The 12830-nt window shown below is 32.3% G+C and overlaps 1 protein-coding gene across 1 annotated transcript in view; it reads right to left on the bottom strand.

Annotated features, from left to right (window-relative positions):
* Positions 1–201: 201 nt before the first annotated feature.
* Positions 202–12830, bottom strand: part of NEK10 (NIMA related kinase 10) — a 177301-nt gene continuing 164672 nt past the window's right edge. The window contains exons 36-38 of the mRNA XM_081933724.1: positions 5313–5365; positions 5170–5225; positions 202–3614 (exon numbers count right to left, since the gene is read on the bottom strand). Coding sequence (XP_081789850.1) covers positions 3566–3614; positions 5170–5225; positions 5313–5365 — 158 coding nt within the window. The 3' untranslated portion in view covers positions 202–3565. The remainder of the gene's footprint in view (positions 3615–5169; positions 5226–5312; positions 5366–12830) is intronic.

Below are 12830 nucleotides of genomic sequence, written 5' to 3'. Positions count from 1 at the left end.
ATATATATATATATATATATATATATATATATATATATATATATATATATATATATATATATATATATATATATATATATATATATATATATATATATATATATATATATATATATATATATATATATATATATATATATATATATATATATATATATATATATATATATATATATATATATATATATATATATATATATATATGCTGGTTTTGTTGTATTCGGGTCTTTTCCCGTGTAAGGTTCCCGTGTAAGACTTACAGAAAGACGGCAGCTCCGTTCCCATTTTAAGCCCACGCTTGAAGATGGCAGGTGAGATCCTGCCGAAACGTTGCAAAGACAATCTCAACCTTACACGGGAAAAGACCCGAATACAACAAAGCCAGCATACCTACACCCATGAAAATCTACGAATATATATATATTTAGTGTAATATATGTCAGATTCATATAGCTGTATTTTTATGTAGGTTATCCTACATAAACATCCTTTTATCTATATCACCCTACGTTACAGCTAAAAAGGTGTGTGTCTTTAATTGTGTGGCTCTTGCCACCATTCTTATTTTCATTCCCACCTCACCTATCAAGCACCATTAGTTTTATTTCTTCAATCTAAATGTCAAGCAAAATGAAGTTTACATTTAAAGAATAATTGCAATAAGTAATAGCTATCAAAATAATAATTTTCAATAGTATATTTATTTTATCAATAAATATTTTCAAGTATCAACTTGTGCAACATATTAATAACTGTAGAAAAAAAATCATTCTTGTTGGTGTAACTATACTAAATTTAAAACTGTATAGCAGGTCAATTTCATTAAACAAAATAATTTTTTTATTTTTTCCTACTGACTCTTGAAAACATAATTGTTATAAGAATATAGACAAAATAATTAGAACCTGACTCAATTTCAGTGTCTGGAATGACTGTTCTAGGTAGATGTTCTGTTTTCATTAAATGATGTTTTAAATTAAGTCACATTAAAAGTGAATGCAAATGTGTGAATTTCCAATGATTTTGGTAGTCTGATATTCTAAAACTAAAAAGATGCCATACTTTTACTTTTATTCCCAAGATGATAAATGCTGAGTTTTGAAGGTTACCTGTATAATTACAGTTTTTAAAAAGTAATTAACATACTTTATTATTTGAAATTTCAAAATGTGCAATCATATTCTCGTATGGTTCCTATTTCAAAGGCCATTACAAATGGTACTATCGGATTCAGTATCATTATCATTATACAAGCACTTGGTTTATCCTAAGAGCATTAAAAAAAATGGAAGGAAATTTATACAACTACGAAGACTTAACTACACTGCGATATCAGCAGTGATATGAAGCAGAGTTTCCTTGAAATTTATAGTATGCCTTTTATACCTGAAAAGCTGTCCCTTCTGTGGTCTGTAGTTTGAAGAACCACATATAAATCTGCACTGGCTTAATTTGGTATAGGACAGAATCTATGTATAAAAAACTGTGAGGGACAGACACTTTGGATTCAAACAGTTTCTATCAATTTTAGCATTAAAAAGCATTTGACATGACTCAGAGCTATCAATTCCTTAATTATTAAGAATCACTTTTAAGGCAATGAAGTCTGAGCAGAATTTGGCCTGTTTTTAATTTTTGACTGCTCAATTCAGTGGTGTTTGTAGGCAGCATTAAGACAGACGGTGGTTGTGGCTTTGTGATTGAAATCTACCTCTTTTGTATGTGTGCCAATATCTGATACATGAAGAAAGGGGTGGGGTTTTCATCATGATTCTGTGGCTGACATCTTGACATACACAGCCCTTTGCAATTGTCACTGTATTATTTACTATTTTTTCTATGAAATTTTGTTATCTATCAATATCCATCAGAACTAATATAGTTTTCACATGAAATTTCTTGAATAAAATTGTTGCATAAAAATATTTGCCACCATGAACCGTGCAGCTGCTTGGTTCTATTGATTTTATTGTGGTGAACAAGCAAAATGCAGAAAAGGTCCATAACCTCTAAAACACACTGTACATACATATAGGAACCTAACCAATCTCTGAGTATGCAGCCCTACTGAAAATTTTAGTATGTGCATTTCATTACCAACTTTAGCACACAAATATAGAAATATGTTTGAAATATTACTGTAATTTGAAAGTGACAAATGGCAATGCTAGATAGTATTTTTGTTTTGTGATATTTTGTTGCAGTTTTCTTATTTTGATTTCAAATGTTCTTTTTGGTTTATCTCAAATCCATTTTATCATTTATAGAAGATTAAGATATGTTAGAATAGGTAAATCTGAACATACTTTTTTCCTAGGTCTCCCTCCATGTCTCCCTCCATTAAATATGTTATGCATAATTAAGTAATATGCCCCTTAGCAATTTAAATTACTGTAAGCATGTAACTTCAAAAATATTGTTAACGTACATATACATTACATTTTATGTAAACAACAGTGTGACTACCAACGGATATAGTTGGTAGAATTGATTTCCTTTTTTAGTCCCCTAACACAATATTCGATGTTGCCCTTCACCTTACATGTCCCAAGATTAAAGCCTATATTAAAATTTTCAAACATATTCTCATTTTAAAAAGTCAATGGAATTTGGAAATATTACATCCAATCTATAAAATTTACAACATCACTATAGATAAATATACACTAAATTGAAAAGATTTAGTAAAGCTGAAAATATGTCAAAGGTAAAGAAATGTCCAGATAACAATAATGTGTGCATTACTATTTTACAAACATTTTCCAGAAAGATCTTCAGTTTTTCAAAAATGCAATGTTTGCTACATATCTAATTATCAATACTAATTAGAGTATTTATTTAATAGAAATATGTATAGTACATATTTATCTGTGGCTTTACATCTATATCTAGACTAGATATTGATATTTACCTATTTATAGAATCTAAGCATGTTCCATGCTCTAATCTTTGGATATAACAAATGTTAGAAATTGTGAAAGTTGTAAATACTGTCTATATCATATTTGCAGCATAAATACCAACTATTTCAAGTAATTAAAGCAGTACTTGGAATGTTCATTTCTGATTCCCAAGCTATTTTTGATTCTAATATAGCTAGACTTTGTCCCCTTTCCTTAGACATTCTGAATTGCTCTCTATCTAAAAATATATTCTATTATAAAAAAAATAGATACTCTGATATTAAGAAATCTGTAAAAACTAGGATTTCTAATAAACCTGAGTATTCAACAGGCCATTCCAAAAAGCAAGAAGGGGCTGAAGAACTGTACATTGTCATCTTAGTCAAACTACTTGGAAGAATGTTTACATTTTGCATAAACCATATCTTGACACCAAAATTATATTGCATACACCTACTAACAGAGATATATATTAGAGTTCTACTGCTTGATGATTCTTTGTAAGCTACATAAAAAATCTGAATGATTTCTAGTTCCTGGGTGTTTCCTTTTGTCTTGTGTTTTACACAGTGTTTCCTTTTAGTAGTGGGAAAATAACAGCTAAAGTCGAGATATTTAGACCTTAGTAGAAAATCCGCCAATGTAGACAAAATTCCAAGTGCTCATCTTCTGGCTGGATGATTTCTTGCTCCCCATGGATAGTATTGATACCTAAAAGGATTTAAGAGCTTTAATTATTTGTTTAATGGAATAAAAAAATTAATAGCATTTTCATCTTGAGTTAGATTAAATCTCTGCTACCAAAGTGGAATATACAAAAGTGCATCAACATAGGCAGGTAGGTCAGGTTATGATCTTGTCCTCTGAGATATAATAACATTGTCCAGCTTGCTTAAAATTAGTAGAAAGTGTAGAATTAGTAGAAATCATGGACAGAGTGGTTTTGCAAGGCATTCAACATCTCTTTTGGTTACACAGTTCAGTATGCAGCAACATTTTCTAAGCAAAATCTTAAGAATTAGACATCTAAAGTTGCTTTTTCTATCCCAGAAGTGTGAGTCATAAGTTATCTGATATATGTAAAATAAAGCAAGACATTTAGTTTTACTATGTAAAATGACAATTTGATTACTAAACATTCTGTTCTTTATATTTTAGTTTTATTGATTGGGGAGAAAAAATAGCTAATTCTAAAGTATATCAAGTCCAAGCAGATTGTCTCATGCATAGCACCTGCAGTTAAAGTTAATTTTGGCTGACATCTCAAATTCTGATCTTTGAGAGCTTCTGCCAGGCAGAATTCTCAATTTCAGGGTCACTGGATCAGTGGCATTAATTCTGTATCTAGAGTTTTGATCACTCACTGCGACTCATTTTAATATGATTAATAAGATTTAATTGATTCATAAGATTTTCTGATTTAACTTCTAGCATATGCTAATCTTAATGGGAAGTCAGCAGTTGCAGTAGTTATCAGGGATGGGTGGAGAAAAGTAACACTTGCTGAAATCAGCATAACAGGTTCATGCCAGATTTTTCCAACTACTTTCATTTTATATCCTTTTGCTTTCTTATTCTAGTTTTATTTGGGCAAACTCTTTCAAATATTCCAACTAGGTTAATGCATTTTTCAGAAAGTTTTGTTTTTGTTTAAAAATACTTTTTACTGATAAAAGTCTTTTGACATTTTATTTATTTTTTAATCCAAAAATGGGCCTTATAGAAAAGAAGAAAAGAGAGGAAACTACAGTGAAGTATTGTGCTATTTTCTTGTGGAACTATAATCCAAATTTTACAAATCACTTGTATCTACCACTTACCTGCATTCAATTAAATGATCCATTCTATTAACCTTAATAAGGGGCCGCAATGGCTCAATGGTTAAAGATCCTGAGCCTGTCAGCTGGAGAGCCGATATTCGAGACCTGATTTCTGCACAATGGGGTTACTCCTGTTACCAGTTCCTGCCCATCTAACAACTTGAAAGCATGCAAATGCAAGTATGTACCACTTTGGTGGGAAGGTAACAGCGATCTATGGGTCTTAAGCATATAGCCATGCTGACCACATGAACATGGAGATTGTCTTTGACTATGCTGACTTCTTCAGTCACGAAAGGGAGTTAAACACTATGCCCTAGAATCGGACATGACTGACAAGGAAACTTTTACCTTATTAAGCTTAACATGACCTGTCATTAGAAAAAATAATTAATACTTTCAATCAATAACCTCATCTCACTTTAACATTCTGAAATGAAACTCACCTACTTGAGGTAAAATTGTAATATCCACATTCCTCCAGAACCTCTTCAATTATAGTCTAAAAAATGAAGTATACCAAGTTTCATTATAATTTTGTCAAAAGACCTAAAAATTGCTTACAACTGTACCAGAAACAAAGTCTAACCTGCATTTGTTCATATGTCATTCCTTCATCCATTTCAAAAGTGCCAAGAAGACCTATAAGTATTTAAATTATAAAGTTGGATAATTGAACAGATATTTATATAAATTTATATAAAAAGAACATTTTTCAGCAAAAAAAAAAACTTGTTTAAAACAGAACATTAGGGAATAATGTAGAAATAATAATAAAACATTGGGTGTTTATATATATATATATATATATATATATATATATATATATATATATATATATATATATATATATATATATATATATATATATAATCTTCTCTAGGATTAAGAGGTTGAAATATATGTTCATTTCAACAATACTAGCTTAGATGTTTTGAATGCTTCCTTTCATTTTAATTAATAGCATTTTTTGTTATTAGAACTTGTGTGTCTTATCCCAGGGTGGTGGTTTGATCTCTTTTTATAGTTACAAAAGTGTTAAAAATAAAAAGATTAGCTTAATCCTTATACTCACTAGCTTGAAGAGGTATAAGAATAGCCTGTTGAAAGAATAGCACATTAAAGATAGCTGTGCAAAGAGCAGAAGTGACAACCATAGTAAAGAACAAAGAGATTGCAAATAGGCCATCTACAAGTGTTCCAGGTAGTTGTTCCTTATATATTGAATGCAAGACAGCAGTCTCTGGTGGGTTTAGAGCCTTAAAAGATAATAGTATAGCCATCTTCTTCAAACCATAAAGCCATTAAAACGACACTGGATTTGTATACTTCCTTTTCTAATCACTTTTGGAAATTGCTTTGGATCCACAATTCTGAAAATACCAGGTGAATTTCCTCCAAACATTAGCAAAAGAAAATTTAAATACAAATTTAAGAATTTAGAAATATATATATATTTTATATATTGAAATAAACAACAAAAAGGTGATTAAAACTTTAGAAAGTTGCAAATGTATTAAAGATTTAAATGATCTAAATCTAAAGGATCTGGATAAATTTGAAATAAGATTTTGAAATTAATTATAAAGAATCTTTCTTTATAAGTGTTGTATTTAACACTGAAAGCAGCCAGTTTAGTCTAGCAATTACAGTAAGATACCAAGTTAGAAACCAGGTTACCATGATTTCTAATCTTGCCTTAAAAATGAAACTTGGCTAGGAAATTGGACAAGCTAGTCTTTCCAGTCCACAATGTCATGCTCAGGCAACAAGCTGGCCATTCAATTCTGTCAGAACCAATAGATCATCACTTGGTTGATTTAAAAAAAAAGCAGACTTAAACTTGCAAGAAAAATACTAGGAAAAAAAGTACGGATGTCAAACTTGCGGCACCACTTTGCTGCCACTTAACATTTTGCAACGTTTTTTCCTTCTTGGAGCTGGGGTGAGCGTGGTCTGTATGTGATGCATCCGGTCCATGCACCACTGCACTAAGGGAACTAAATATTCCCACTGAAGAAGAACAACATACAAATTTGACTAAGGATACAGTAAGGCACAAAATATTCTAATCCTGGAATTATTCGAGGACACTTTTGAAAAATGGATCCAAAGGTTAATATTAAATATGTCAACAGCAATATCAGCCTCTTTGAATAGACTATGTGTAAAATATGTTATAGAAGGGGAACATGTTTTAGCTGATATGACAGAGACTAAGTTGAAAGTGGATTTACAAAAGACATGCTGTAAGAATGAAATAGAAAAAGATGTTACTGCCCGTACAAAAGGAAACTTGCTGATGTTTAATAATTAAAAGATACATGCAAATAATACATCCATGTCTTTGGTTCCTTGGCACTTCGTACCTGGTAACATGATCACATCTTGAGGGACTTCTAAAGTGTTACAAGGGATGGAGCTAATCTAATCTTGGGGAGGGGGGGTGTTCTGTAAAATAGGGCCTATGGAAAAGGCATGTCTCCTAGGACCACCAGAGGTAGGTTGCTAGCTGATAGTACCTGCAGCATGCCTTTTCTCCCAGATCTAATAGGACAGGCTGATGTAACCAGGGAGAGGTGGTTCCTCAGATAACCTGGTCTCATGTTAAATTAGACCTGGAAGCAAGCTGGCAATCAATGCAGCCCATGGAGCAGAGCTATAACATGCACTGTTCTAGGAGTGCACATAACTATCTCTGCTGCTACATTATGTACCAGCCAGGCCTGAGGAGAGGGAGGTGCAGCCAGTACCTTGTTTTGGGGTTGTGGAGCTCAAAGAAGGCCCACGAAGGGGAACATTTAAAAAAATATTACAAAACCAATTTTTTAAAAAGAAAAATAATATTGGATATATACTTCATACTCTATACTTTGTGTTATAGCAAAACTGCCTTGCCGCCTTGATTGTTATAACCTTTATTAATCTGAAACTCACTGAACAGTTATTTATGTAATTTATTGAATTTTAATTTCATTACTTATTTATTTAAGTTTGCAAGTTTAGTTTTATATTGTTTATGAATATATTTTATATTTCATTTCATTTCATGAATGGTTATGAAATGTCATCTCAAAAATATGGAGTCAAAAACGCAAGTAAAAACAGAAACGTTATGAGATTAATAAAAAAGGGGCAACAAACGCTTTTTCAATTTGGCATTAAATGCAAAACAAGTGAAACTAACCAAAATTAAACTTTAAATTCAGAACAATGTGAAACATTGAATAATTGTTTTATTATTGTTTATGTACTAATGGGTATTATTATTTTCATTATCTTTTACAGAAGTATACCTGTCCTCTTTTTAATATATTTGCAAGTATGCTTGAATGTAATTAATAAATGTACAATGACATTATTGATTATATGTCCATGTGTAGGTGAGCGGGGCCATGTTAATCTTGTTCCAGCACTTAATAATCCTCTTGGCAACCCTGGTACCAGCTGAAGTTTCTGGATACTCTTCAAGAACAATCCCATGTAGACTGCATTGTAGTAATTCAATCTGAAGGTGACTAGGCATGAGTGACTTAAGGGGAGCATGCAGATCCAGGAAAGGATGCAACTGGTGCATAAGACAAAACTGTACAAAGGTCTGCCAATCATGACTGCCACCAGTTCATCGATCAGCAATTTTAAGTTTAGGGGGACACCAGACTGTACATCAGGTATATCTAGGGCAATGCAACCCCATCCAATAACAAAGCTGGCATAGTCCTGGAAGCAGTAGGACTCAAAAGCCACAGTTTTTCCAGTGTTCAATTGGAAACTTCTGTTTTCCATCCAAACTCACACAGCCTTCAGATACTACAATAAGATGTTCATGGCATCACTTAATTCACCAGAGATAAAGTTATATAATTGGGCATTGTCAAAATAATGATGGTCCTATGGTGACTGATGAACTCACCCATTGCTCTCATGTAGATATAAAAGAGAGAAGAAAGCATAGTAAGGGCCAAAGGTAGACCTTTCCTCTCCAATCATCACTGACTGGAATCAACTCTGAAGAAAGAAGGCAAACTGGCTCAACACTGTGCCACCCACTACCACTTCTCTGTTTCCTTTATGAACCCCTCTATCCTCCTCCCAAAAATGTTTTTTACTGCTAGAAAGAAAATGATACTGGATACTTGTGAGCCAAATACTCTGATACACTGAAGTTTCTGTATCATTTATTCTTTTCTGCTGTAGTGGTATGTGAGCTTGGAAGACGAGACAAAGTTCCAAAGCCTAAGCCATGATCTGAAAAGAGCCACTTCAGTCTACATGTTTGTAAGATTTATGTTGGGCTTTCATTTTTCCCTACAAGAAGCACACCCAATAAACAAATCTTACTTTATTATGATGTTACATTAACAGAATCTTGTATGTATGAAAATATTTCTATCCCTTTTTTTTGTCTCTAGAAAACTAGGTACTTTGAAATGGTTCCCATGCTTTTTTCCTCCTGTGCACTGAGATGCCTATTCTCTGACAGTTGCCTAAACGGTGGGTTTCATCCTTCTCCCAAGATCATCCATATAAACCATTGTATCCATTAAACTTGTTGCTCTCTCTAAAACCATGATTTTTTAAAAAAAATGATACAATAACTCTTAAATTTGCTATCTACTGGCATATTCCATCTTTTGTACAATGTTACCCTACAGTACTATTTTTAGTTTTTGTTGTTATTTTACTTTTCTGACACATTTTGTGAATAAATAATCTAATCCAGTTCTTTACTTATCAGATGACTAGCTGGGGAAGAAACTGCTTTGGGCATGCCTCCCTTGATTACATAGGGGCAACAAAAAAGGCAAGTATTTATTATTATTATTATTCAAAGCATAAGCAGCCAGATATTCAGATTGGATGTGGCATTTTTATCTACCTATTAAGTCCTTCCCAAGGATCTTGTGGGCAGATAGTGATGTTTGATGATGTTAAAGGTATTATTGCAGGATATAAGCTATTCTGAGCAAAACTGATGATTTTGTCAATGCTGATGGTATTCAAGTGCTCCAGTTTTTTGGAGATTACATCCAAGTCATCTATTACTGTTGATATTACGTTTGTCTTCTTTTGCCACAGTTGTTCTATTTCTATTTGCAGGTCTTTGTATTTTGTTGTCTTTTTCTCTAGTTCCCGCTTTCCTATTCAGTTATCTCCAAGTATTGCTACATCCACAATCCATACTTTTTTGTTTTTATTATCGACAATTGCATTGTTTGGGGTGTTACATGGCATGTATCTGTCTGTTTGAATTCTAAAAACTCAGAGCACTTTAGCTTCTTCATTTTCTCTACTTTATGGTCCCACTGATTCTGCAGGCAAAGAGTAGTTCTTGCAAATCTTCCAATGCATCATTGTTGCTACTTTGTCATTACATTGTTTGTAGTCAATCTGTATGATCTTCTTCAGTCAGGTGTTGTATTGTTTCTTCAATTTCTTTGCACAGGCACCACTTGCTGTCTTCTGAATTCTGGCTTTGAATGCATTTGTTATTAAGGATTGTGCAGCTAGAATTACTCCCTCTCTTTCTTTCCTGCTCTTAACCATTGCCAGGTTATTATTGGCTTTGCCTGCTAATTACTATTGTTGTTAAATTTATTTACCAAATATTTGAAATAACTTTGAGTGGCACAGGTATTTCATGAAAATTAGAAGGAATTAGAGAGCTTACCAAGAATCTATATTCAATTCAAATACTGTTCTATTTTTATTGAAAGGATGACAATAATTTCATTTCCTCTCATTCTATGTTTATATTAAAAATAAGCATATTTACTTGAAAATAAGTTCAATTGAGTTCATTTCCATTTTCCAAAAATATAGGTTTAAAGAATCAGAAAAAGATTACTTGGACTTTTCAATCAACATCAACTATCAATTTTTTAGGCTGCTATCTGAAGATATGAAACTGAGATTAGAAAAAGCCAATGCAATGTTGGAATGTCTGTTTCAAAATTGTTTTGTTCCAAATCTTTATTGTTTCCTTAAAATAATGAGTTGAATAAACTTTGGGGGTGAAAATTAAAATTTGGGTAGGTAGCCCATTATGATTGCTGAACCCTGTCTACAATTTTGCTTTCCAGCTTTACAGATATTCAGATACAGATTAGCAGAGTTGAAAAGGATCTTGTAGACCATGTAGTTCAACTCCCCGCCCAAGCAGGAGACCCTACACCATTTCTGACAAATGGCAGCCCATATTCGGTATGTATTTATGAAGCATAATATTTTAAACTTTCTAAAACTCTAAAAGTATCAAATGTAGTATTACACTTGTTCTTAACCAAAAGACTGAGAAGTTAGTGTTATCCAGATGCAAATGTTTATTTGGTTATTCTTTTGTTCATCTCAAAATAGAATAATCCCATTTACATTAGACAGTGATTATTGTAAATGAAATGGCACACAAAATTATAAAAAAGCTGCTTGTATATAGACCAAGAAAGGTTTTCTAGATTCCTATGTACATAGCTGTGCAAGCTGAAGGATTTAAATGCCATACTTTAAGAAAAAGATGAAATCTCACTTGAACTGAGCTCAACTTCTGGTGAGCTCATAAATATTTGCATATAATTATCCTGACAACAAGAAAAATTATGGATATTGTTTGATATTATTTTTTTGTTTTTTTTTAAATTCCAAATCTAATCTATTTCCCGATAGTATTCCATTGAAGTACTAAGCAAATCTGATTCTGCTTACTTTTTGAGGTTAATCTAGGTAAGTTATAAAACATAGAACAAAAGAGTTGGAAAGGACTCTTTGGAGGTTTTTTAGTTCAAACCCTGCTCGAGCAGGAGATCCTATACCATTTCAGATAAATGTTGTCCAGTCTCTTTTTTAAAGCCTCCAGTTATGAATCACCCACAATTTTTAAAGGCAAACTATTCCATTGGTTGATTTTTCTCTCCTTTAGGAAATTTCTCCTTAGTTCTAGGTTGCTTCTCTCTCTGGTTAGTTTCCATTCATTGCTTCTTGTCTTGCCTTTTGGTGCTTTGGAAAATAATGTGACTCTCACATCTTTGTAAGAGCCCCTCAAATATTGAAATACTGCTATCATGTCTCCCCTAGCCCTTCTTTTCATTAGACTAGACATACCCAATTCCTGTAACCATTCTTTGTATGTTTTACCCACAAGCCCCCTAATAATTCTTATTGTTTTCTGCACTCTTTCCAGCATCTCAATATTTTTTTTAAATATTGTGAACAGAACTGGATGCAGTATTCCAAGTGTTATCTTACTAAGGCTTTGTAAAGTGATATTAGAATTTCACATCCTAAAAACCTAAAAGTTTAAAAGGTGCATTTTAACATTGCTCTAAAAGCTAAGAGAATGGGGAGTCAATCATACTGTTCTGAAAGGAGAGCATCTCACAAGAAAACAACGCAGGAGAAAACTCTTTGCTCTTTCAGGGCTGGTCACTCCTGAAAGTCCCCTAGACTGTAACTGTTCAGGATTCTTACAGACAAAAGTTAACATGATACAGAAAAGAGAGGCCTTTCTGCTATTTTTCTTATTTTCCACAGGTGCAATAAAATGCTGGGCCAGCACATTTAGTGTTATTTATTAATATATATAAATTATATATATACATACACACAAAATCCACAGAACCTTTCAAATTGTAAATTGCCTAGAATTGTTGTTGTATCAATAACATGGGCAGCAAAAATAATTAAATACATAAAATTACATTAACTAACTTAAAACAAGTTCATAATAAAGTGTTTGTTTTCTGATGTTTCTAACTGTGATATTTCTCTGCTCTTGATGTTGGAAAGTATTCTTCATAACATTTGTTACTTTTGTTATTTTTGTTGCTAAGTTTTATACTTTTACCTAGTCATTTTGTGCTTTTTTCATAAATGCTCCAGATTGTATCTCATCTTTTACTTTCCCAACGCTGCAGTTATTTTCTTTTCTATTCTTTTTTTTCCCATTGCAATTTTTGCTGTTCTGCTCTCCAAGAAGCAGGATGGTTTGTTCTTGTCCAATATTTTTTTTCATATTAAACTTCTGTTACACCATTCTGACATCTATTTAAGCTTCCTAACATCACGTCTGATTATATTACTGTTATTTCTGTGTTTATATCACTCTGGTTAG

This window comes from Natrix helvetica, assembly GCF_964273705.1.
Source record: "Natrix helvetica genome assembly, chromosome: Z".
Classification (NCBI taxonomy): Eukaryota; Metazoa; Chordata; class Lepidosauria; order Squamata; family Natricidae; genus Natrix; species Natrix helvetica.
This window is presented reverse-complemented; position numbering and strand designations above follow the sequence as displayed.